At 52.9% G+C, this 23,909-nt stretch overlaps 11 protein-coding genes across 11 annotated transcripts; 5 read left to right on the top strand and 6 right to left on the bottom strand.

The window, feature by feature from the left end:
• Positions 1-45: 45 nt before the first annotated feature.
• IAQ61_007655 (uncharacterized protein) lies at positions 46-2,516 on the bottom strand. Its single transcript, XM_003842151.2, has 2 exons — positions 889-2,516; positions 46-790 (listed from the first exon to the last, which is right to left on the bottom strand). Exons 1-2 carry the CDS (start codon positions 2,240-2,242, stop codon positions 528-530), a joined length of 1,617 nt encoding a protein of 538 aa, XP_003842199.1. The 5' UTR covers positions 2,243-2,516; the 3' UTR covers positions 46-527.
• A 568-nt stretch (positions 2,517-3,084) lies between these two features.
• IAQ61_007654 (uncharacterized protein) lies at positions 3,085-5,547 on the bottom strand. Its single transcript, XM_066097671.1, has 2 exons — positions 5,408-5,547; positions 3,085-5,253 (listed from the first exon to the last, which is right to left on the bottom strand). The coding sequence occupies exons 1-2, from the start codon at positions 5,462-5,464 to the stop codon at positions 3,235-3,237; spliced, it is 2,076 nt and encodes a 691-aa protein (XP_065952168.1). The 5' UTR covers positions 5,465-5,547; the 3' UTR covers positions 3,085-3,234.
• A 232-nt stretch (positions 5,548-5,779) lies between these two features.
• IAQ61_007653 (uncharacterized protein) lies at positions 5,780-6,188 on the top strand (the record flags this gene model as incomplete). Its single annotated transcript, XM_003842154.1, has 3 exons — positions 5,780-5,834; positions 5,903-6,027; positions 6,084-6,188. The coding sequence occupies 3 exons, from the start codon at positions 5,780-5,782 to the stop codon at positions 6,186-6,188; spliced, it is 285 nt and encodes a 94-aa protein (XP_003842202.1).
• Positions 6,189-6,447: 259 nt separating this feature from the next.
• IAQ61_007652 (uncharacterized protein) lies at positions 6,448-8,246 on the bottom strand (the record flags this gene model as incomplete). Its single annotated transcript, XM_003842155.1, has 3 exons — positions 6,448-6,679; positions 6,731-6,834; positions 6,885-8,246. 3 exons carry the CDS (start codon positions 8,244-8,246, stop codon positions 6,448-6,450), a joined length of 1,698 nt encoding a protein of 565 aa, XP_003842203.1.
• A 1,685-nt stretch (positions 8,247-9,931) lies between these two features.
• IAQ61_007651 (uncharacterized protein) lies at positions 9,932-10,303 on the top strand (the record flags this gene model as incomplete). Its single annotated transcript, XM_066097670.1, has 1 exon — positions 9,932-10,303. The coding sequence occupies one exon, from the start codon at positions 9,932-9,934 to the stop codon at positions 10,301-10,303; it is 372 nt and encodes a 123-aa protein (XP_065952167.1).
• Positions 10,304-11,728: 1,425 nt separating this feature from the next.
• On the bottom strand, positions 11,729-12,903 carry IAQ61_007650 (uncharacterized protein; the record flags this gene model as incomplete). Its single annotated transcript, XM_066097669.1, has 2 exons — positions 11,729-12,108; positions 12,231-12,903. The coding sequence occupies 2 exons, from the start codon at positions 12,901-12,903 to the stop codon at positions 11,729-11,731; spliced, it is 1,053 nt and encodes a 350-aa protein (XP_065952166.1).
• A 355-nt stretch (positions 12,904-13,258) lies between these two features.
• Positions 13,259-13,522, top strand: IAQ61_007649 (uncharacterized protein; the record flags this gene model as incomplete). Its single annotated transcript, XM_066097668.1, has 1 exon — positions 13,259-13,522. One exon carries the CDS (start codon positions 13,259-13,261, stop codon positions 13,520-13,522), a length of 264 nt encoding a protein of 87 aa, XP_065952165.1.
• Positions 13,523-13,891: 369 nt separating this feature from the next.
• On the top strand, positions 13,892-15,884 carry IAQ61_007648 (uncharacterized protein; the record flags this gene model as incomplete). Its single annotated transcript, XM_003842160.1, has 3 exons — positions 13,892-14,066; positions 14,115-15,288; positions 15,341-15,884. 3 exons carry the CDS (start codon positions 13,892-13,894, stop codon positions 15,882-15,884), a joined length of 1,893 nt encoding a protein of 630 aa, XP_003842208.1.
• A 275-nt stretch (positions 15,885-16,159) lies between these two features.
• On the bottom strand, positions 16,160-19,547 carry SPB1 (AdoMet-dependent rRNA methyltransferase spb1). The gene is made up of 3 exons (XM_066097667.1): positions 19,452-19,547; positions 19,222-19,395; positions 16,160-19,167 (listed from the first exon to the last, which is right to left on the bottom strand). Exons 1-3 carry the CDS (start codon positions 19,467-19,469, stop codon positions 16,828-16,830), a joined length of 2,532 nt encoding a protein of 843 aa, XP_065952164.1. The 5' UTR covers positions 19,470-19,547; the 3' UTR covers positions 16,160-16,827.
• A 453-nt stretch (positions 19,548-20,000) lies between these two features.
• On the top strand, positions 20,001-22,859 carry IAQ61_007645 (uncharacterized protein; the record flags this gene model as incomplete). Its single annotated transcript, XM_066097666.1, has 2 exons — positions 20,001-22,208; positions 22,275-22,859. 2 exons carry the CDS (start codon positions 20,001-20,003, stop codon positions 22,857-22,859), a joined length of 2,793 nt encoding a protein of 930 aa, XP_065952163.1.
• Positions 22,860-23,206: 347 nt separating this feature from the next.
• IAQ61_007644 (uncharacterized protein) lies at positions 23,207-23,855 on the bottom strand (the record flags this gene model as incomplete). The annotated part of the gene is made up of 3 exons (XM_003842163.1): positions 23,207-23,277; positions 23,426-23,528; positions 23,706-23,855. The coding sequence occupies 3 exons, from the start codon at positions 23,853-23,855 to the stop codon at positions 23,207-23,209; spliced, it is 324 nt and encodes a 107-aa protein (XP_003842211.1).
• Positions 23,856-23,909: the final 54 nt, after the last annotated feature.

Here is a 23,909-nt window from a genome sequence, read left to right as displayed (position 1 = left end):
CCGAACCCCAAATACCAAATCCCATGAAGAATGAGACAACGTAAATGGTATACTAATGATTCTATTGAATTCGGCATTTCTATAACTGCCCAAAACAGGGCTTTCTCAACGCCCTCTGACGCTCTGTTCTTTCTTCGTTCCTCGGTGTATGATAAAACGCCAATACGCCTGCTGTACGCTTATATATACCTGCTGAATGTGAGCAGGGCACATCACAAAGGATGGGGTTGTCATCCCCTCCCATCCGCCCAGGTAAGTGTAGATCTGAGAAGGAGGAAAAAAAGTGGAAAGGAATCTGGCCAGCCCGACCCGAAATAGGAATGAAAACCAAGATCCATGAGAGCGCAGATCCATGACTAAAAGAAAGGACAGCCAGCACAACACAACAACGCCCCCAATAAGCCCAGCCTTTGCCGAAGAGACAAGAGCCAATCCTATAAAAACCACACACAAAAACATTACAAAACGTAGTCAAGGACGCTGCCTCCCGTTCCAAGTCTAACCCTAGATCCAAACAAAGAAGACGTCTAGTCATCTAATTCACTGGGGCTCTCTTCCAGCTTGTGCCGCCTCTCTTCATCCATCTCCTTGTACGTTGCATAACTGAGCAGCATGAAGGCGCCGATGATCAAGAGGCCACCTACAATCGCCGCGGGCGTGAGAGGGGAGTTGAGGGGAGGCGGGAGCAGCTGATCGACAATGGCGACGATGAAGATGGTAAGAAGTGCTGCGACCGAGGATAAGACGGGAGAGGTGAGGGAAATGAGGGCGAGGAAGGCTCCTGAGAAGGCTATTTTTGTACTTGTCAGTTTTCCACATTCTTTTCTTTTAGTACGTAGTTGAGGAGAGGAGAGAGGGATCATGTTTCGAGAACAAGGCACAACATACTCGCATTCGCCAAAACACTAATGGCCATCATCCACGCCTGCTCCCCCCTAGGCAGTTGGAAAATCTCCCATCCGAGGTAGTGAAGAACGGGCAAAGGAATCCATAGCACACAGAGGGTAAAGGCACCAATCAAACTCCCAAACGTATTTGCAAACACAACACCCTTGTCTGGCGAGGCGCCCTCGGGCGGACACGCCAGTTTCTTGTAGAGAACCTCGTACAGGCCATACAGGACGGAACCAACACCAATGACCATGTTGCCAAATGCCCGGTTCTCGGCTTCGTGCGAGGGAGGGGCCTTGTCGCCGCCAGCACCGCCGCCCGATTTGGAGCCGTGTTTTGCGGGAGAGGTGTCGCCGTATGCGACCACGAAGACGCCTGTAATGGCAATGGCGACTGCAATGACCTTGCCCGCGCGGACCTTTTCGTGCAGAATCGGGATGCTGAAGGCGTAGGCGAAGAAGGCGCTGCAGTTGTAGATTGCAGTGAGATCCGAGGCGGTCGTTTGGTTGACTGCGACGTACCAGCTGCCGCCGGCAAGAGTGAGGGCGCAGGTGATGAAGGCCGTCATTTTGAGCATGTAGGGCACGGGAGAGGCGATCGACTGGCGAGGCGTGGGGTGGAGCGTCTGGTGCTGGACCATGAGGGCTGTCTGGCGCAAGAGCTGTACGTGACGGCGCCAGAAGGTGGGCCAGGGAGTGGACCAGTGTTGCAGGCGCAGGAGACACAGCATGGCAGGCCAAAGGAGGACCCAGGAGCCGTGTGTCATGTACAGCATGCAGTACGGCTTCTCCCACTTCAGCTGGTGTTGGATGTAGACGGCCGTTTCCGTCTGCACCGTGAAGCTGACGAGGCTCAGGGCGAGGAGGAAGGCGGCATACGTGTAGCGTCGCCGCGTCTCAAATTTCGCCTGAGCCTTGGGATCTCGCTCGTGGAAGTGATGGCTGGTCCTGCTCATGCCCAAGCCCAAGTCTGCCACCTCTGCGCCCTCGTCCTCGTCTTTGTGGCGGCCGAGCAGCGGCGCATTGGCACGCCCATCGCGCTCCCGCTCCCGCTCCTGCGAGGGTCTCAGGTCAGACGGCATGGCAGCAGCGGCGTCGTGGTCATCCCAGTCGTCGAACTCGTCGTCTTGGTCGCTGTTGTCGAAATCGGAATGGGAACGTGAATGGGAATAGGCCGAGCTGTCTGGCTGCTTGGACGAAAGCTGTGTCGAACTCGGGCCCGATACCGGTACAACAATGGGCGGCGTGCTGTTCCTGGCCTGGAGGGTGAAGTCGTCGGAAAGGGTGTGGGCAAGGGTGCGAGGACGTGGACCAGAGGTTCCCTTGTTGCGCAGGGGAATAGACTCAGGCATATAAGGCGGTTGCAGACGGGCGCAGCAGATGACAGATGGCGCGTACCGTACTGATACCTACCGGTACTAGGCAGTGCACAGGACAGAGTGGAGACGAGCTCGGCGGGGGGGAGATTGGGCCTGATGACGCCTGACGGTCCTTTTCTGGCAAACTGTCTTCGGGGCCGGAACGTTGATAGTGACGGACGACGCTGTGATGCAGCAAATAGACTCTGAACTTTCCTTCACAACAAAGTTCCTCAACTTTGTCAAGCTTGTCGCTCATCGCCGTCCCTCGACCCCCCTGTGCTGCCCTTGAACGGCCCACTGTGGAACCTCCGCAGGTCCAATGGGCGTCCAGCAAACCTCCGTCTTGCGCGTCCTGTTGCCGACTGAAGCGTGAAAACCGTCATCCTTTTCCACTCTCAAACCGCCAACACGGACAGAGGCAATGAAATGAATGGACTTGCATGTGTTAGATATGTTGGCGCTTGGCGTTGGCGGTGCAGGATGCACGGGTGTCTGAGGTGTGTGTGTGTGTGTGATCAAGTCACTTCTCTAGCCCTGCGACCTGGCGACCTGGGCGTGGGGTACCGGTAGGCAAGATATGCACAACTACTTCAGATGACCGACGACGACCCATGCGGCCCTGTACAAATGACTCGTAAGGTACTGTCTATACCAAGTATGCGAAGCAGACCTGTTTCATTGCTATGCTTGGATATATTGTGTGCATGAGCACGAGACATTCGAGGAGCATACATGAATAGATGATTGATATCTGGCCGTAAATAAGTGACTCCTATCCGCACCTGCTGCTATCATAAAGCAGGTGGGAGACAAGCTCCTACGATAGGGAGAGCGAGAGAGAGAGAGAGAGAGAGAGCGACAGAGATGGAGCAAGATCCAGACTGTACAATGCCCGGGAGACAAGGGAATCGCTTGGGAAGAAAGTGGTAAAAGAAAACGAAAAAAAGAAGGACCTCAAGGAAGAAATGCACGACTCTGGAAGCTCAGAGGGGACTGCCGTCTAGAACCTCTGCTCGCTCCTGAGTTTCTGCCTCTTCCAACTCCTGTAAAATTTCAGGCAGCATCGACTCGACATTTTCTTCGCGCTCACCAAGCGCCTTTGCAATCAGCTTCTTGTACGTTCCCTGCTTCTCGCTCATGCCAGCCACCGACAGATTGCCCACGACCTCGCGCACCAGCTCTCGCCTCTCCAGCTGTGCTCGATGGACGAGGAGTGCTAACCGCATCTTCTCATTAATGTCCACGGGCGAGTTCGTCTTGTTGGGCTGCGGTAGACTACTGCAAAGTCGCCTCAGCTCCGCCTTCTGCTCAATCTCGAGCAGCGACTCGGCGTCTTCAACCAGTAGCCGCAATTCTTCCTCCTGCTGTCGATCTGCCTCATCGTCGTTCAGGTCAATATGCAATCCGTTGCTCATCCCTTGGAGCTCTGCCACTTGCTTGCGCACTGCCTCCAATTCTGCTTGTCGCCTCTTGACTACCCGCTCAGCGTCGCAAGCCTCCATCTCCTTTTCTTGCAACTCCGATTCGTACGCTGCGGCCAGCTCCTCACACTTCTCAAGCAAAGTCGGCGCCACCTTGGTCATGAGATGGGATGCCGTCTGCGATCGATATTGCGCTGGTTCGCGGGCATTCATGCTCGCAAAGGGAACTGGCATCAATGGTCCGCCATCCAACTGTACACCATGACCATTCAGACGATGCTCGGGAGGTGGTGCAAAGGGCGATGAGGAAGCTTGCCGTGTTCGGCCATGCATTCTTCGTCGTTGATTGAGCTCCCGGATCAGGTCGTCGGCCGTCTCTCCTTTCTTGTTCGGTATGTCAACCACAACGTTGCGCCCAAGCAGACTCCGTACGCACTTCCTCGCTCCATTTCTCGCAGCAATCATAATGGCCGTGTCTCCGTTCTGATCTTGCGCATTGAGTAGCCGTGTGACTTCCTCTGGGATCCACGTCTCGGAGAGCTTGTTGATGATGCAGTCAAGGTACCACCGTGCGCATACGTACTTATTCGAACTACTCGTCGTGGCTGCAATGTGATGGAAGACGGTGCTACCAAACCAGTCCGTTCTGTGCACGGTTTGCTGGAAGATCTTGACCATGCTTGGCATCGTCTCCTTGTCGAAGTTGTTGGTGAACATGACGGCGCGCATCAAGGGAGTCTCCAGGTTATTCGACAGGCAGTCTATGCGCGCCCCTCGATTGATCAGCTCTCTGACTACGCCCACGTCACCCATGGCTGCTGCCCAGTGCATAGCTGCATGGCCTTTTTCGTCAATGGGCCGGTCCAGGTTGATGCTGGCGGGGGGTTCTGGCCAGGAGACGGCAGCTTCGTGGTCCAGGAGCATAAAGTAATCAAGCAGTTGATCCGCCCATATCTGATGTTGCTGATCCAGTAGCGACATTTGGTCAATCCCCCTCTTGCGCTTGCGGCTGCCGACCGAGTACTGCGAGTCCATCAGGTCATGGTCGCCGAGCATGGACTCTGACACGACCGTCTCATTGTCGGGCGTCTCGTCGCGGTAGATTTGCGATCGTATTTGAGAGGGCTCATACTGTTCCTCGCTAACCTGTGACTGCGTCGGGTTGGTAACGAAAGACTGCATAGTGTCCAGCGAGTATGCAGTCGCGGCCTTTCTCGCCGCAGCTGCTGCGCTCTGTCTGGGCGGTTTCATCCTATTCGAGGCCGCAGTCGCATGCTTGGGCGCAGGCGGGGGACTCCTGTCGCCGGGTATGTAGTCGAATATGGCGCGCATCTTGTCCAGCACGCCGTTGCGCTCTGCCAGATGTCGCCCCTCCTCGAGCGGTATCCAGGTGCCCTGGTACTTTCCATAGCCACCCTGCACCTTCTCGTGCACCCCCTTTTGGACCTCGCGCTCGAGGATGCGGGTTCGCGCGGGCTTATCATACTCGGCGACCTTGAGAATGTGTGTGGCATTGATCCAGTCGTCGGCGCGGCGGCGCATGACATGGTTGCCGTTGACATTGCACTCGTAGACGGGGACCTGGTGGCAAGTAAAGTCAGTGAATAGGGTCGCCAGAGGCCATGCCAGGTTTCATTCAGCGCAGCGCTTCACGCATTCCGTCACTCCTCGGCTATCTCGCAAGCGGACACAAGCAGCATGCGCAAAGAGAAAGAAGGCAAGCACACAAACCTACATTGCTATAGGTGGCCGAGTAGATCTTGCCGTCCGGAGCAGGCGGTATCTTGACCATGGCTGCCGGCAAAGAAATAAAAAATTAATTTGGCGGGGGTGGGGTGGAGAGGCTGGAGGGTGGGCAGCTGAGCTGGTCGGCACAGCGTGACCTCGTGAAGTTGCTGGCCTGGTGAGACGCGAAGTCGCGAACGTTCGCGTTCGCTTGGCGGGTGAGCGGGCGCCGGGCGGTGACCGGGGCGGGCCTGTGCCGACGACCGCATCACTCATCACTCACTCACATCCACCCATTCACCCACACACCCGCCCAAGCATCACCGCCAGGACATTCCCCCGCGCCAATTGAGCACTCAACCTCCCCCCGTTTGCCGCCAGCATGACTGTCACCGAGACGATCAAGAATGCCGTCGGCCTCAGCAGCGAGCCGAGAAGTCAGTCCTGCCACACTTGGGCCAATCACCGGCTGCGAGATGCAAAGACACTGACTGCTATGCCATAGAGGCCACCCGCGAGGAGATGAGCGCCGCCAGACTGCCCATTCCCTACCGAGACTCATGCGCAAATCTGCTGATCCCATTGAACCGCTGTCGGTACGAGGAGTACTATCTGCCATGGAAGTGCGAGGTGAGCCCTTCACCCTCGTCCACACAGGATCAATATGGAAGCTGACGGATGCACAGGACGAGAGGCACTCATACGAAAAGTGCCAGTATATCGAGTTCAAGGAGCGCGTGAAGAAGATGGATGAACTGAGGGCAGCAAAGGGCGGCCAACGGAGCAACTGAAGAGCATCCCAGATCCCCACAGTGACGTGACGAAGCATCTTCTACAAAAGCTCTAAACGGGCTATGTGTATATATGGGCGCAGCAGAACTTGAACTTCACATGTTACGAATTCCAGAATTCAGTCACACTCCAACTGACATTGATTTGGACAAAGCGCCCTACAGAAGCATGGACGTCACAACGCAGTCGAAACAAAGATGCGGCCTGGCCTGACATGATGCAATAACAGCCCTTCAGCGTATTAGAAACAAAAACCCCCTACAGCTTGGCCTTGGTGTCTTCCAGCGCTGCCTTGTCCCTCAATTGCTTTCTTAAAATCTTGCCTGAAGGATTCTTGGGCACTGCATCAATGAAGTGAACACCGCCCTCAAGACGCTTATGTCTTGACACCCGCTCAGCTAGCCAACTCCTGATTTTCTCGGCCACTTCGGCTGTAGCCTTTTCAGGCGACTGAGGCACAATGTAGGCGCGTGGCAGCTCATCGCCATTACTACCCATGATTAGTGTTTACCTCTTTTAGAGAATCCAGTCATCAACTCACTTCTTCACACCGATGACAGCTACGTCCTGCACATCCGGATGGTCGAGCAAAAGTGCTTCTAATTCTGCAGGCGCGACCTGGAGACCTTTGACCTTGATCAATTCCTAGCCCATGTTAGTACCTGCTTGTAACAGTGCTTCGGATCTCAATTCACCTTCTTTCGATCGACAATGAAGAAGTAATTTTCCTTGTCAACATAGGCCACATCACCAGTCTTCAACCAACCATCGGGTGTGATTGTCTCTTTCGTCGCTGCAGGCTTGTTCCAATACCCCTTCATAATATTTGGTCCACGTACCCAAACCTCACCCCGCTCGCCCTGAGGTGCCTCTTCCTTGCCCTCATCGTCCAGCACAATCCGCGCCTCAACATTCGCCAGCAGCTCGCCCACCGAGAAGCTCTCTGAGCGCTTCTCCGGGTGAAACCCCGTCGCTGCACACGTGACTTCCGTCATCCCCCACCCTTGCTTTACGTTGACCTGCCCCGTACTCCAGATCCTCTCAAACTCCTCGCTAATTTCACGGCCCAGCGGCGCAGCACCAGACCCCACGTGCTCCACAGACGAAAGATCAAAATTCCTCGACGCAGGATGCTTCGCCATGGCTACCACAACTGGTGGGACGAGTACGAGATCGGTAATCTTGTACTTTTCCGTATATTGCAGCATCTCTAAAAAGTCGAACTTTGGCATCATGTACACGGGGATGCGTTGCTTGCAGGCACCGACGCAGAAGATGGCTTGTGCCATAGCGTGGTACATGGGCAGGAAGCAGAGGTACGTCTTCCGTGGGAGCTTCTCGTGGTAGTCTGGTGCGAGGCGGGCGATATGGATTTGCTGACTGCAATTTGCGACGTAGTTTCGGTGTGTGATCATAACGCCCTTTGCGACTCCCGTCGTGCCCGACGAGTAGTTGAGTGCGATGACCCGGTCCAACTCTTCTTTGGTACTGAGACTGGGCCAGGCATAGGCTGCGCCTTGTTCTGGTGTATCAAGCAATGCAGTCCACGGCCGAACCGTACCAATTTCCGTGCTCTTTTCCCCAGTTGTGCCTTTGAAAGTTGCAATGCCGTCGTCAAAGACAAAGATCCGGTCAGCACTCATGCCAATCTCCTGTGCTGCCTTGATACCCGTCTCCAAACTGCCTTCTGCACAGATCAAGTACCGCGCTCCGCTATCTTGCAACTGGTAGGCCAGCTCGCGCGCTATGTACGACGGATTGGCGCCAGTGAAGATGCCTTCTGCCATGATGACGCCCATGATGACGGACGGGAAGAAGAGCGTGTTTCCACTGAAAAGAAGCACGCGGTCGCCCGGTTGGAGGCCGGAGCGGCGCAGGCCAGACGCAAAGCGTTGCGCATAGAGGCGGAAGTCGGCGAGTGAGAGGCTGTATTTGTCTGGCTCGGCAGCAGAAATGTAGGCTGGTGAGGTTGGGAGTTCGGCGGTGGGTGATTCGAAGACGTAGGTTGGAAGGGAGACTTGTGGTATAGGCAAGGACCAGCGCGATTTGATGACCATGGTTGCTAATTTGTGAGGGGGGCCTCAATCTCAGGAAGTAGCAGTAGTCGGAGCGGCGGACGTCTATCTCTGGAGGGCAATGTGGCGAAGTAACAGAACGTTGGGGGGCCTGAAACCAGTGTTGTCAATTCGGGTTTGCATGAATTGGGAACTGTATGCGAGAAAGGGGGTGACCCTCACAGCTTCCAGCAATTGATATACGGAGACTGAGTCTATCTGGCGTTGCTCAACCTGGAAACCGCGTCGAGGCCTGGGTGTATATGTATCTGACATGCATGAGCCATGTTTCTCGTGCAGACGAAGACGTTACATTGGGGGAAACACTCACTTCCACAACCTCGGGTCGTACTCAAAAGGTTCTATACTCGGCGTGTGTCCCAGCCTATACCGGTACACAGTACATGGTGCATGGCACAAAGTCCCAACCACCACGAATAAATGTACAGTCTCCATCGGCACCGGGCCTCAGAAAGCCCGAAGCAAAGCAAGTCTCCACAGCTTCCCCAACATCGCACAGACAGCGACCTAGCCTGATTGACCTGAAGTTGTATACTCCATTGCGTTAGTACCATGAGCTGGGCACCCGCGGTGAAGCCAGCAGTTGCGGGGGTGGATCTCTAGGCCGAGGCATCTCTGGAAAATGCGTGGCTTACCTAGCGAGTAAGTCCAAAGCTACCGATTACTAAGCCGCACTTGGCGTTGCCCATCGGGTCGGACGAACCGGGTAAGACGCTACACGATGGATAGCTGGGTACCGGTACGACTTGACTTTGGTGTGACGACGTCGACACTGTTACTGTTCATGACGGTGCCCGATGTAGTGTCATGTAGGTATATGTTATTGCGCTACCTAACTTGAATCTCGTTGATCGCTATATTAATGCCTACAATACTAATGAGATCATTACATTTTTCTACTAAGTGTACTTTGCTCGATGATGATCTTTATCGCATGAAGTAGCACACATGCCGGCACGGTCAAGAAATACACGAAACGGATGGTCTACCATAAGGATATTGGGGGCTGACAAGGCTAGACAGATAAAGCTGTAGTGCTCACATGCGATTAGGTGGCATCTATAATTTCGGATGAGAGCAATGAAGCAGCCATGGGTTGACAATGCACGGCTTGAACATGGGTCCGCGCAACATGGTCGCCGATATCCTTAAGAAGCTAATCAAGACTTGCATAAAAGTGGCAGCACAAGAAAACGTTGACTTGATTTCTGTCACTGCCACTTCACAAGCCTATTAACTAGCACCTGCAACACAATACCATCGCCACACAATCCTGCTCTTATACTAACATTGATTCCTAAATCCCTATTAACAAAGACGTTATGTCTAACATCACTGCCCCACACCGCATCAAACATCTCTACCGGTATCCGTTTCCTTAGAGCGCTGAGCTATGACTCTGGGGCCCCGGTATTGACCAAAGATGAGAACCCAGCCATCGCCTTGCACCAATAATGGCACGTAGACCAGTCATATCCAAACGCAACCGGAATTAGTGAATGCGCGTATCGCGGCGACTGCACGCGCAGTAACAGTGCGCCAAACATTTTAGGGGCTGTCTCTGGGATGCGAAGCTTATGTGTAGCTTCGTCCTATAGACGGCGAGGATGCGCATTGATGATGCGAACGGGCGGGAGTAGTTGTGTTGACGCAATACGTCGGACAATATGGAAGCTCCTAAACTTGGAAGTTGTAAAGTCGGCAGGTATGGACAGCTTTTGCCGTACATAAATGGTTTTCAGTTGGCTAGTAGGCTAGTCGTCAATGGGGACCAGGGTGCCGGCGTCGACGCGTGCATATTGCATATTGCCGTCAAGACATTTCAGGTAGATGGCCAGGCGCTGATTCATGGAATTGCTGGCTCGGATCATGGCAAGCACACGGCTCTTGTCTTCGGCATTGGGCAGGAATTCAAGTTGCACGCGGAGTCCGATGGGCGTAGAGCCTATGGGGAATGTGGAGACGACGTCTTCTCGTTCAATGGCGCGACAGTTTTGGAATTCCGAGGGGCTTCGTGCGAGCAGTCCTCGATAGGTTGATTTCAGAGTCGATGAGGCACACCATGCGAAGAGTGAGTAGTCGTCTGTTGTCTTGAGAATCTCTTCTTGTAGGCGGAGGAAGGCTTTTTCTCCCTCACCGTATAAGAGTGGCATGTGAATATCGAAGATGCCGAGTAGACTGTATGCTGTGTCTTCTAGCCGTGTACTCTCGCGACCCGCCGCCCAAGACATCCTCTCTGCAACGGAAACTTCGCTTACCGACCGTCTCTCCTCCAGTACATAGACAGGAATACCAGTCGCCTCGTAGAGTTCGTTCAAGTATTCGACCTTCTCGCCCATCAAAGTCCAGTCCTGAAAGTAGAATCGACATATTGCAGGGGCAATCAGCTCTTGAAGGGTCCATCCACGCTTTACCCATCGACATGTTTGAAACGCTGCTCTAGCTATGGCAGAAGCGGAATCATTATTGCCTCGATCCGGTCTCTTGACATCCTCAAGATAGACTATGCATACTGCTGCGTCTCTATACCATCGATACATGCTATTAATGGCCTCTTGAAGCTCAGCTGAAGACGACTTGTCAATACAGCATACATCACACCAGATGTACCCGAAACCCAACATGCGAGCCTCTCTAGCTGCGTGTACTATCTTATTGTACCCCGCTCGATGCATAAGATCTTCCTCAGCTGAGCTCCCAAGACTGGAGGCAGAGCTACCACGTATCATCAGCTCGATGGCAGCAAATATGAGTGCAGTCTGATCATCTTGACTGTTGAAAGACGCTGTCGAGTCGCGGGTTCGAGTAGTCAGTGCCCTGGCTCTATTGATCCATATCATCTCTTGATAGGTGATTTCTTCTGGACCCCAGGTGTGCGATAGGATCGCATACTCTGGCATGGCATCGTCGTTGAACCATTGAAGCTCGAGGGTCCTGGTGTCAATGAGCCGCATAACCGACAGTGTCGTTGGGATGAGTGGGTGTGCCCGATTGGAGAAGGTGGGGCATTCGGCTATGCAGGGACAATCATTTGCTCTACGGGATGATGCATGAAGCGTTGCCGCATTCATCTCACATCATCACGTGCGAACGGTTGCTACGATATGTAGGGGAGGATCATACAGGACCGAGCGAATTGTCTTCATGCATACATCAGTGCGTACACTGTAATGTAAATATGAAGCGTTGAAGTAAGAACATTTGGATATATTGTGAACGGCTATTAAAAAGCTATATATGTGACAGATGAAGCCACCGAGATGGCTATAAATGAAGATATATCCAAGCATACACAGGAAGGCCAGCATTCCCAACTGACCACTTCCTTTCCTGTTCGACCCAACGTGTACGTTACCGTTGTGGCGAACATAGTCTTCGGGGTTCCGCGTGCCGTGTCATTACCAACATCCTTGATGGATGATGCTGTGAGCTCTCTCGAGCACGTCGGGGCTTGCGAAACGACTTCAAAGGTGATGCGCAGCATTTCCACTTGAGAAACCATACTCGCAATCGACTTGAATATTCTTCTTCTTATAGGAAGTGGGAGTCATGATCATGCTCTCAGTGTCCTTGTCCTTGCCCTTTGGAACGGTACAGACGCTGAGTTGTCTACTCTTGTCGCAAGCAGTGCTACTGCTAGTGCCAATGCTGTTAGTAGTAGAATCGTAGAATTCGGCGTGGAAGATTCGATGGTGGGAGTCGGGGCCACTGCTCGCAATGCGGGGGGAGTCTTGGTCGATGCCAGCCCAGATTGCGGACAGCGGAAGGAAGATACAGACGATGGTCAAGACAGCGTTGCCAAGTTCGGGAAGACTTGGAACGAATTGCAGACTAGTGACGATCGCTGAAGAGATGTTAGCAAGGTATTAGACACTTCAAGATTATGCGACGTACCCGGAATCACCATGGTCTGGCAGCCCATTATAAAGACAATTTGCATTGGCCCAAACTGCGGCATATTGAGACGGCGTCGTTGAAAGATTGCATATCCCAGCTTGTACGTGAAGGCGCAGCTGTAAAACCAAATGGCGACAGCCTGGACAACGTAGCAATCGGAGACAAGGCGTGTATGCGAGCCCATTCCCGTTTGTGCGAGCAACGCCTTGACGTTGAAGACGGCTAGAGTAGCCCTATATCCAAATGCAAGGGCGCCTACAAGTGTTGTCAAACCCATGGTGACTGCTCGTCGGATAGGGTCAGTTGTGACGCAGACTACCCAGACTTGGAGACTGAGCGACATGAAGACCATGAAGGTGATCAAGAGAGTCAGCAGTACTGAAGCAATCGTGGTGGCGAGGTCAGAGGATGTAATTCGACTGTAGTCGCCCATGATCTGGGTATAAGGATGGTACCAGTTACTGGTCAACGCGCAGGCAAGTAGTATACAGCGAATGGCGTTGACGAGTAAGCATAAGCCGTTGATGAGGAAGATGTATGACCTCCGCTTCGAAGCCTTCGTCAGGAGCAGGAGCATCAGCAGGAGCATTATGGATGCTCCAACTTGTGCACCATAGTTGATTCCAGATTGAATGATGTAGACTTGCAACTGGGTGACTTGGTCCAAGCCGACGTCCTGGCTACCTCCCTCGCCGTCGATCATGGTGATGGTCTGGGTCCAGGGATCAGTCATCGATGACATGGCGTTGAGTTGATCGCTTTGAGGGGTGCTCTCTGTTGAAGTTATGTGGATTCCGTTGAACTTGAGAAAGCCGAGATGAAAGGGATGAGTACCTTTGGCGAATGTAGAAAGAGCGAGTCGTGCGTGACAGTCGTCGAGGAAGGAGCTTTGAAGAGTTGGAAGCCAGCAACTCTGAGGAATGATGAGGAATTGAACGGTTTAAGAGATTACAAAAGTAAAGGAGACAAGAATTAGTACTACAAATATTCCATCCAGCGTGAAGATCAATACACCCCGTCCCAGAGGCCTGACAATGCCCACTTTAACAATAGCTTCTAACCCAACGCATCCTCCTCCTCAGACATCGATAATCTAAATGATTTTCCAGCTGAAGAAGAAAAGTAAACGAATTCGATCTGCCGAGACAGTGGATTCCCTTGCTATTGTCTCCTGCTCCCTGACCTCCGTTACTGAGCAACTCTGGTTGGTGTACGCACCAGGCTTGACACCAAAGGATTGGCTCGTTGCTGTTCGTTGTCTGTGCAATTGTTGCCAGTCACAAATTGACTTGAATCCATCGTCAAGACTCGTCCAATCTGCCGTTTTCGTGTTGATGGGCAGATGGGATGGTTTAGCGTAGAATCCTTACTATTGTTCTTTGGCTCCTGAAGTCCAGACTCTGAGACCCTTTGCTCGACCATCCCATACGTCCGGCACTAGAAAATCGAAGGAGGATGGCCATGGTCTCATAGCGATGTGGTGAAGCAGGCTTTGAAACTTGATGAGAATCAAGCCGTATTTTGGCAGAGTGGATGCACGCTGGCAGACAACAGAGAGGAAGTTGATCAACCCATGGCAAGGTGATGTCCCCTAGTTCTGCTAGTCCCGTTTTAGACTAGCGGTCCATATGTTGGAGACAGGCACGTCATTCGTTAGCGTCCTCGCGACGCTCGTGACAGCGCGTTCCTCACCACCTCCGCCACAACGCGTGTGTGTACAGAACGCGAGCATGTGGACCTTGGCTCTACCCGATGCTGTAGGGCAAGTAGGGCAGCAAAACTTCAACCTGCCAAATCATGACTCTGCTCACATTGTCGTGACCGGCTTCGTTGTTGAAGTTGTTCGCACGCTGCCCCCAGTCGCAGGCGTCGCCGCGCAGGTACCGGTAGAACTTGGCCGCATCAGTAGGTTCATAGTCTACCTCGATCACTCGTAGCAGCTAACAGTGATAGCCGTTGGCACTTGGGGCGTCAGACTCGAGGCTATTCTTGAACCCTTGACCATCGTCCCGGGCCATACACAGACTGATCCCACTGCGTCGACGGCTGATGGCTCAGACGCTGTGAAGTATGAGTTGAAACCTCGTTCTGCGGAGCAATCAGAAATCTTGATCCTCCGTCACGGAGATACGATTCATTTTGCGAGGTCTGTGCCTAGCCTCATTTGCAAGTGGATTGCCTCGGAGATACAAGTCAACTCCTCCGCTGCAGAAACAAGAGCAACACGGTTGCCGATATCTGATATCAATGCTGAAGCGTCTGAAGAGGATACAGAAGATGAAGATCTAGACGAGGCGACTGAGGTTTCCATGGCTATCCATCGACCTAGAGCCACACCGGTGCCCCGTCTATCAAACCAAATATCAATTGTGGTTCAAGAGACGCCCACCACAGACAGAATTGTAGGGGAGACGGAGTTTGTTAGTGCAAATGGGACTAGTGAAGACAACCTTGCCTCAACAGGCGGCGCAGTATCGCCGGAAGTCGTGGATTCAGCGAAAGACGAAGGCGAAGCAGAGACGTTTTCCACAGCGCATACCAAGACCTCGCAGCTCGGCAACATATTTTCCTCCAGCACGACTGGTCAATCCCCAAAAACCGATGCCAGCGTAAGAGTAGATGTACCGATTAGCAAATCAGATTCAGCTTCAGCCAAACCAGCTGACGATGGGGCACCACGTCCGCTGAACAGCTCGCCACGAGTTGAGATACTGCACAGAGCGTCTCGAAAACGTGCTAGTCCTCCTACAAATGACATGGAAACAGAGGGAGGGAAAGAAAACATCAATCGATCGAACAAACGCACAAAGAGAGAGACCGAAGATGAAACTATTACACATAACAACCGAATGAGCAACATTGATGTTGACGAAGCCAAGAAATACATGGCTGGTAGGAAGCGTAAGTCAGAGGCTTCTGAAGCATCAACCGACACTCCATCAAAATCACAAAGAAGTTCTCAGCGGTCAAACACTGCAGTGGCTGACAGCACGCGATATGATGGACCTGCACCTCGCGTAGCCGTGAGCAATTCGAGCATTACGAAGACCAGCCAAGCTGTAAAATTCCTCAAAAAGCACGGTGGTATCCTGATAGAGTCAGCCGATGAGCCGTTTAACATTCTCTGGTAAGTTTACTCGTCCGCTTTTGGCTCACTTGTACGAACTGAAATTCGGCAGTGTGAGGGATGGCGAACTTTTGAAGACTCCAAAACTGCTCCTCTCGATCGCCCGCGGTACCCCAATAGTGACAGACAAGTGGCTGTTGAACTCCGCCAAGGCCGGCCAATTTCTTGCCACGCCAGCATACACACCGTCGGCTCCAAAGCAGGAGAAAGAATGGAATGTTCGATTCGACCAGGTCATCGGTCAGCCACAGACGCCATTTAGCGGATACACGATCCACTTCACCAAAAGCCTGAAGGCTACCTACGCAGCCTTTGCAGAGATTGAACACGTGTGTAAAGCTGCCGGCGCGAAGAAGATAGCAACAACGACATCGAGAGTCGACAAGAACGGAAAAAGCATTGTGCTCGCAAAAGACGAAGGCGATGCAGAGATGGAGAAGCTGACACAAGATGGCATCACTTGCTACCACAAAGATCTCATCACCCAGAGCATCCTTCGCGGCGTCCTGAATCTCGACAGTGCAGAGTTCAAAATTCAAGGGCATGCTGCCATGCCAAATGATAACAAGAAGACCAAACGCCAAAAAAGCAAGTAGCAGTTCGGAAAAGCTACAGATAGATGCCTTTGAGGACCAATCAGCTCAGCCAAAGAAGTTGTCTAGCTCGACTGAAGAGACCTTTGTACAAATTCGCCAGCCGCCGAATATGCATACATGGCAAAGCCGTACATATCCCAATTCCCAATACTGCACGACCCCGAAGTCAGTGTAAATGGCACAAACATGGCAATACAAGCCTGAAATAACAACAACATACAATCTTCACAAAATTCCCAGCCCTGCAATCTTCTTAAACCCCCCACCCCTCCCCAATAACCACACAACCCTCAAACCAATATTTTTTAACCGAAGCCCCACAAATCCAATATCAAGCCCAGCCCAGCCCATACACGTCTTACTCGCACTCCACCAAGCAGCCTTTCTACCCGAAAACTTCAAAGTTCTGTAGTAAAAAGTCCCATTACGTACTCACACACATATACATATTCATGTGTATATATATCCCACTTTTTCCGCAACCACCCACATCACGTGTCCAAACGTTCCACGAGCTCCTCAGGTTATTTCTCATCCTTGGCTCATATCCTCCGTGGCGCAATTGGCTAGCGCGTTCGACTGTTATACCAGGCAGGGTTGCTTTGTGGGCGCATATCGAGAGGTTGGAAGTTCGAGCCTTCCCGGGGGAGTGGTGTTTTTCTTTTTGGCTCGGGGATGGGGAGGTGTGTGTGTTTGTGTAGGGGGTTGGGAGTAGGATTGAGTGAGGTAGGGTGTAGGTTTTTCTATTGAGCATCGTGTGCAAGTGTGCTGTTGTGTTTGAGTTGGCAACAGTAGAGCGGAGCGGGTCGTGGGCAGCTTGTATGTTTTTTATATGGAAATCATAAGAGTGCACTGTTGCTGCGCGGTCTTAGCCAACTTTATGTAGATGGCTACACATAAACATGCTGCTTTGGCTCTGTAACCCAGCCATACATATGCAAATCTACCTCTTCTTATTCCTCTTCGCCGCCCTCTTCTCGCCCCTAACATCCTTCTTCAATCTCGCATCTACCATCTTATATTTACCCTTGGTACCCTTTGGCCTATTCTTGATTCCCTTGTTACCACCCCTCGCCACAATGACACTAACCTTCTGCTTCGGCTTCTTCTTGGCTGCCCGACTCATCAGTCTCGCAATGCTCTGCGCCTTCTCCTTCTCCGTCATACCCTCCTCGTCCGCCAGCAACGCAGACTTCTTCTTGAGCTTCTCCATGCGCTGGGCAGCCTTGAACTTCTTGCGTGCTTGTGCTTCCCGCACCTTCTTGATGGGTCGTGCGTTGAGGGCGCGGAGCTTTTCTTTGATGGCGGCCGCGGCCGCCGCGGTGGTGGGGCGCTGCATTTTGGAATGCCGATTTTCGTCGTCGAGGAACCAGTCTGGGAGACCATCGACGTCGCGGAGGGAGTAGCGGTTAAAGGAGTCGTCGAGAAGGTCGTGTTTGGTTTTTTGGCCCGTGGCCATTTGGTGCGCCAGAGTCATGGCTTCGGCAGTGATGATGTCGATGTCGGGTTTGCCGTTCTTCATGGGCATAGAGTCTTGCTCCCATTGGGATTCGTCGCGTTTGACCTCTTCGATTTTGTCTTCGTCGTCTGAGGAGTCTTCGTCATCTTGCGGAGCTTGAATGGTGACTGTCTTTTTCGTTATTCGAACAGGTAGATCTTTCCCTGGGGCAGGGGTAGCTTCGTCCTTCATCTCGGTATCATCTTCGACATCGATACCGCTGTCATCGTCCTCCTCCATGTCGTCCAGCCCTTCCAAGCCATCGATTCCCTTGAAGATGTCCTGATCGAAGAATCGGGCTGCACGCTTTGTCAGACCTCTCTTCGTCTGGTCCTCGTTGTCGAGGCTGGTGATCAAGGTTTTTGGTCCTTCCTCATCCTCACTACTCCAGTCACTGTCTGCATCTTGAACGAGCTCCTCATCATCACTCATGTCCTTGTCGTTATCTGAGAAGCCGTTCCACTCGCCGTCTTCATCTTCTCCTCTTGCTCGCTTTGCACGGTATTTCGCGTCACGGGCCGATCGCTGTTCAACGTAGTCACCGTACATGGCATCCAGGTCTCGTTCCAGCGCGTCTTCCTCGTCGTCTGTGAATTCTTCTTCTTCGCCGGACTCCTCAGGCTTCTCGCGCTCGATGATTTGGCCCATCTTGCCCTTGGCGATTTTTGACAGTGCCCCAGCCTTGTCGACAGCCTTCAGAGCAAACATGCCATCGTCGCCAGCCGGACCAGATTGTTCTAGGCCAATTTCGAAGGGTGTCGCCATGTTCATCTGCATGCGGATAATTTCCTTTTGTTTTCGTTCGTTTTCGATTCGTCGCTGCTTCTTTCTGGCCTTTGAGTCCTTCTCCTTCAGCCGTTCTAGCTCTTCCTGGATTTTCATCTCTTCATCCATGTCCTCAATCTCCGCAACCTCATCACCTTCTTTGGCTTCGCCATCTTTAACCTTCTCCTTCTCCTCCTCTTCCTTCTTCTTGGCTGAGAATCCAAAAATGTCGCGCACTTTTAATCGCCAGCGAAGAAGACGCTTAAAGTCGGCACGACCCAAGACCTTGAGATCCGCACAGCAGTCTCTGATCTCCTTTGTTGTTTCTGGTAGCTTGTCAATGGTCGCGACAGCGATGTCACCATTCGGCTTCTGCTCAAAGCTGAGCTTGTTCAAGCTACCAAGCATGGCAATCGGATCGGTGGTCTGGATGAACTCTGACACGGGGACTTCTTTGAACTGCGTCCAGTCGCCCTCCTCGTAACCGTCACGCTTGCGCTTCTTCTTCTCGGGGTTGAAGACCTTTGCCTCGTTGTTTGGTGTGGGATCTGCAAGTTCGGCGAAGACGCTGCGAGCGTCCAAGAACTTGGGATCCAGGTTTTTCGGGGCCTTGTAACCGCGACAGACGACGAAGATTTCGGCGGAGACATTTCGACTCGAAGGTGGCTTGGTGGCTTCCACCTTTGTGAATAGCTGATTGAAGACCCAGAGCAGCGAGTTGTAGTCCTTGGAGCGGAAAATCTTGGTGACAAAAGTTCCGCCCTCGGCCAAGAACTCGGTAGCCAGCTTCATGGACTGCAGCACCAGCTCAGCCTGTGAGAAGGCGTCCTGCACCCAGGCAGTACCGACGTTGGGCGCACCATCGTGGAGAACGGCGTCGGCCTTGAGATGCTTGAGGTGTTGTCGCAGCGTCGCCCTGCACTTGTCCGTGGTAATGTCGCTCTGGAAGGTAATGCAGCGGGGAATGGCCTTGATCGGGGCGAGATCGACACCGACGATGAGGGAGCCCGCAGGCATAACCTGCTGGAGTCAGCACTGGAGGTGGGAAGGAAGATTTATGGGCAAATTGCGCACCTCGGATGCGACCTGACACCATGACCCTGGCGCGGCGCAAAGATCAATCAACACTTTGCTCTTCTCGAGGAAGTTGTATTTTTTGTTCAGCTGGATCAACTTAAAGGCCGCACGGGCGCGGTAGCCCTTTTCCTTTGCAAGCTTGTACCATTTGTCGAGACGACCTTTTCCATGCTGATTTGGCAAGTTAGTCGCGTCAAGGGGAATAGAGCTATGGGAATGCGGCGCACTTTTTTTTGAATCGCCATGTTGTATGGTTGGGCGGGCCGGCCGGCGATGTGGTTGACTCTGGTGAGGCGTGCAGCAAAAAAAAAAAAAAGTTCGCCAGGTGAATATTTGGGGAAGGCCGGCGACGGAAGATTGTCGGTAGGCGGTGGCAGAATAACGGGCGCGTGTGGGTGTGGGAAGAAGCACGGGGCAAGCTGGCACGTCATCCAGTGTCCACTTTGCTTGCCCATGGGCCATTCTCGCTCACCACTGACCAGCCACTTTGGGGGGGGGGACGACGGCCAACATCAGCAACATCAGCGCGCGCCTGGTTCTGGTTCTGGTTCTGGTTCTGGTTCTGATTCCACCTCGGGAGGGAGTGAAAAAGGCAACCCAGATTGCTTCGGGTGTGCATCTTCACGCATCTTCACCCATCTCCACGCATCTTCACATGTCTGCCATGTGCTACTAGAGCCACACCGGTACACTGCCTGTTAGAGAGGCCCATCCGCCTCTTTCACTCCTTTTGAGTCCTTCACCTTGAACCCTTCCCCCTCTCCAACCTCATAGGAATGATTCCACGCAAGAAGGCAAAGCTAAACACCAAGGCACCTGCCGCCGATAGCAGCAGCGTCAAGTCAGACGTCCCTAGTGACGTCGATGTAGCCAAAACACCCTCAAGCACCCCAAACGCCAGCGGAATCTTGCCAAATGCGCCCTCGTCGGTCAAGTCACTAGCTGCTTCGACCGCGTCCGCAAGCAGTGCAACGCCACCTACCACGCCAGGCACGCAGACACCCAAAGGCAAGAAGTGGCTGTCGGGCACAGGTAGTTGGCGATCAAAAGCCCCTGCCATAGTCAAGACAGCAACCGAGAGCATCGGTGTCACTTCAGGCTCTACTGGCGAGCTGCCGCGCAAAGGAGCAAACAGGTCGCGAGACGACTCGCCCAAACACTTTCTGACCAAGCGTAAATCGAGCAAAGGCGACGTGATACCGGCCTCTATAACGCAAATCAGCGTCTCAACAGACGGCATGGTGGACGAGGCGCCCAAGCCAAAGCCAGAAGAAACGCCACCCGCAGAGGAGGCGCCACCCTCAGACGAGCCTCGCGTCGACGAACCCCCATTACCCCCCGAACCAGCCACAAAGCAAGCGAATACTGCAGCAAACACATGGGCATGGCGGAGTTGGTGGTCACGGCCGGATGGATACTCAGAAGCGACCAAGGCTAAGAGCGAGGCACAAGACAATGTCGAGAATGCGCAGAATACGCCACTGCCGGGACCAACACCTTCAGAAGAACCAGACATGGCTACAAAGGGGCTTGGAAGCACAGCAACAGGTCAGCAGGCGCAGGAGGCCGAAACAAAGGATGCACCAACAGACCCACGCCCCGTGCAGGATACTGAGATGACAGATGCACCCAGTGCGACCAACACAGCAAATCGCCGCAGCGGTTCGTGGTTCAGGCTCTGGAGCAGTGCACAGAATTCTCAAGCCAGTCCGGCTGTCGACCCTTCGACATCCAACGGCTCTGTATCCAAGTTGGATCGGATCTCTGAAGCAGCAGCAGAGTTACCCTCTGACACACAGCCTGTGCATGAGGCAGAAACTGGTGCAGAAGCGACTGCACCTGCCGAGGCTACACAAACCACGGCTACAAACCAGGGGCCGCCAAAGTCTTCGGCCTGGGCATTTTGGTATAGAGACAGCCCTGCAGACAAGAAGAAGCCAGCTGCAGGTGGTGCTCAGAAACATGTGGGCGAAGTAGCCGTAATGGATACACCGTCTCAATCGCACCCAGAAGCTGCTCAGTTCAATGAGCAAGAACAGCCAAAAGATGATACACCAAAAGACCCACCGCCACCAAAGGCAGAGACCACATCAAAGAGGTCTTTTGCCTCTTTGCGAGGGCGACCCAAGTCACAAGTTGCAGTGGAGTCAAAGGACACATCAAAGTCGAGCGAGTCTAACACGCCTACCAAGACTTCGCCTGTGATGGAGCCAACTCGTCCTGACCCACCACTAACAAAAGAACCTGCATCCAAGCAAGTCGCGAAAAGTAAATCGAAGCCAACAGATCTTGTTTTGCCCGAGTTCAGTTCGACGTATAAGATGGTGCAACAACCCAGCTTCTGGAAGCAAGTCCGTCAATACTTTCTTGGTGGCGAGCCTGCCACACCACATCTACATATCCATCCTGCGCCGCCTAGAATCAAGAAAGCTGTGGCTATTGGTGTACACGGGTTCTTCCCTGCTCCCATCATCCAGAAAGTGCTTGGACAACCTACGGGGACATCAATACGCTTTGCAAATGCAGCCGCAGCCGCCATCAAGGATTGGGCCGAGGTACGTGGCTACAGCCCTGAGATTGAGCAAATCGCTCTCGAAGGCGAAGGCTTTGTCGCTGAGCGCGTCAACTCCCTTTGGAAGTTGCTCCTTAATTGGATAGATCACATCAAAGCTGCTGACTTCATCCTGGTTGCTTGTCACTCACAAGGTGTACCAGTGGCGATGATGCTTGTTGCAAAACTGATTCAGTTTGGCTGCGTCAATGCCACGAGGATAGGCATCTGCGCCATGGCAGGTGTAAATATGGGACCTTTTATCGAGTACAAGACTAAATACTTCGGTCCCACAGCCGCTGAGCTCTTTGAGTTTTCTAACCCCAAGAGTCTGGTCAGTCAAATGTACCTCGCTGCCTTAGACGAAGTCCTCCGTTTCGGCGTTCGAATTCTCTACGTCGGCAGCATTGACGACCAGCTCGTTTCTCTCGAAGTAAGTCGACTCCCACACCCCTCTTCAATCCCTCCAACAAGATATATATACTCACAGAATCCACAGTCATCAACGTTCTCCACCCTCTCTCACCCCTACATCTACCGCGCCGTCTTCGTGGACGGGCGCATCCACGCCCCAGACTTCCTAACCCACCTCATCGGCTTCACCCTCAAACTGCGCAACTTAGGCCTCCCAGATCACGGCCTCATCCGCGAACTGTCCCCCGCCCTCGCCGGTTCGCTCTACGGCGGCGAAGGGCACTCCCGCGTCTACGAAGATCCGGCAGTCTACACGCTGGCCGTCCAACATGCACTTGAAACTACGTCCCTTCCCATTCCTCCCCAGCAACGACCTAGCACGTCCGGGAGCTTCCAGGGCATTCAGATACCGGTGATAGGTGGTAAGCAGGACGTAGGCGACCTGTATAAGTTGCGGGTCAGAGAGTATGAACCTAGTGCGAGTAGTGCGAATGCGAATCCTTTTTTCCTGCCCTGGGCTATGCGGGGCTTGCTGGAGGAAGAGTTTGTAAAGAAGGAGCTGGGTGGTGAGGTGGAGGCATTGTTGGCCATGTTTGAGAAGTGGAAACCCGTGAGCAAGGGGTTGAAGGATGTCAAGTTTCGATTGGAAGGAGTAAGGAGTAAACTCTGAGAAAGGATTTGCGGGTAGTCGTCTCATTCATGTATCTGTGTCCTCTGCGTTACTCGTTTATCGGCGAGCTTGGGGTTTGGGACACTGGGTCTGGGTTGGGGCGTTAACGGATGCATCGGCTGATGGCGTTATTCAGATACCAGCCTTTTCATCGGGCCAGCATATATACATGTCCGAATCGAGCTAGAAGTAATCAACGCTATCATCGTATCGAGAGCGCGACTATGACGGTTTAGAAGAAAAACCCAATGTGCTCGCCCACTGTGCTCTATGCATCTCCTCAATCACACCTCGCAAGTCATAGTCATCCCATTCCTATCGATCTTCCCTCAACCCCTCCCATCCCCTTACTCCCCATCATAGAAAATCTCTTTATACCGATGAGTAGCGTCGACGACCGCATTCGCCGCGTTGAAATCTGTCAGGACAGAGGAAAACACGTGATTAGCAAGCACTACTACATTTCACATGAAAACTGCAGCAAAACACGCCGCACGAAAACGTCCAAAAGAGGCGGAAAAAGAAGAGGGAAGAGGACAGAAGGGAATCAAGGAATAGAAACGTACCAACACCAGTACCAAAATCTGTGGCAGCTTGCACCTTGACATGGAGATTACCATCTACTTTACCGATGATTTCTACGGCATGGCCGACGGCTAGGTGTGAGTCCTGGAGGAGTTTAGTATTCTTGCGTATTCAATCCACAGTCTGATTGAAATAGTATCCTTCAACGACAAGTATGTCAACGCAACACGACACAACCCCAGCCCAAACACAGACATGCGCACAACAAACTCCACACCAAAAAAAAAAAACGAAAAAGCGGCAGAAGGGAAAACTACACACGCGATTCAGCACAACGTCGATGTTGCCGCCTGCATCGATGACGGCCTGTTCGCCGCGCAATTGCACGACTTTGCCGAGGATGCGGACGATGCGGTGTTGGAATTGGGAGAGGTGGGGGGCGAGGATGCGCGGGGTTTGCGGGTGGTCCATTGTTTGTTGTGGGGGAATTTTTCTTGTTGCTGTTGTTGGATAGTTTGTCAATGA

Source organism: Plenodomus lingam (assembly GCF_022343315.1).
Source record: "Plenodomus lingam strain CAN1 chromosome Unknown contig_3, whole genome shotgun sequence".
Classification (NCBI taxonomy): Eukaryota; Fungi; Ascomycota; class Dothideomycetes; order Pleosporales; family Leptosphaeriaceae; genus Plenodomus; species Plenodomus lingam.
This window is presented reverse-complemented; position numbering and strand designations above follow the sequence as displayed.

What these genes read in the sequence shown, in the direction of transcription:
- IAQ61_007655 (XM_003842151.2), bottom strand. Translation starts at nt 2,242, where the DNA reads ATGCCTGAGTCTATTCCCCTGCGCAACAAGGGAACCTCTGGTCCACGT. An exon ending in TAGTGTTTTGGCGAATGCGA is followed by an intron (nt 791 to 888) that starts GTATGTTGTGCC and finishes GTACAAAAATAG; the next exon opens with CCTTCTCAGGAGCCTTCCTC.
- IAQ61_007654 (XM_066097671.1), bottom strand. Translation starts at nt 5,464, where the DNA reads ATGGTCAAGATACCGCCTGCTCCGGACGGCAAGATCTACTCGGCCACC. An exon ending in ACTCGGCCACCTATAGCAAT is followed by an intron (nt 5,254 to 5,407) that starts GTAGGTTTGTGT and finishes ACTTGCCACCAG; the next exon opens with GTCCCCGTCTACGAGTGCAA.
- SPB1 (XM_066097667.1), bottom strand. An exon ending in GGTGTCAGGTCGCATCCGAG is followed by an intron (nt 19,168 to 19,221) that starts GTGCGCAATTTG and finishes TGACTCCAGCAG; the next exon opens with GTTATGCCTGCGGGCTCCCT.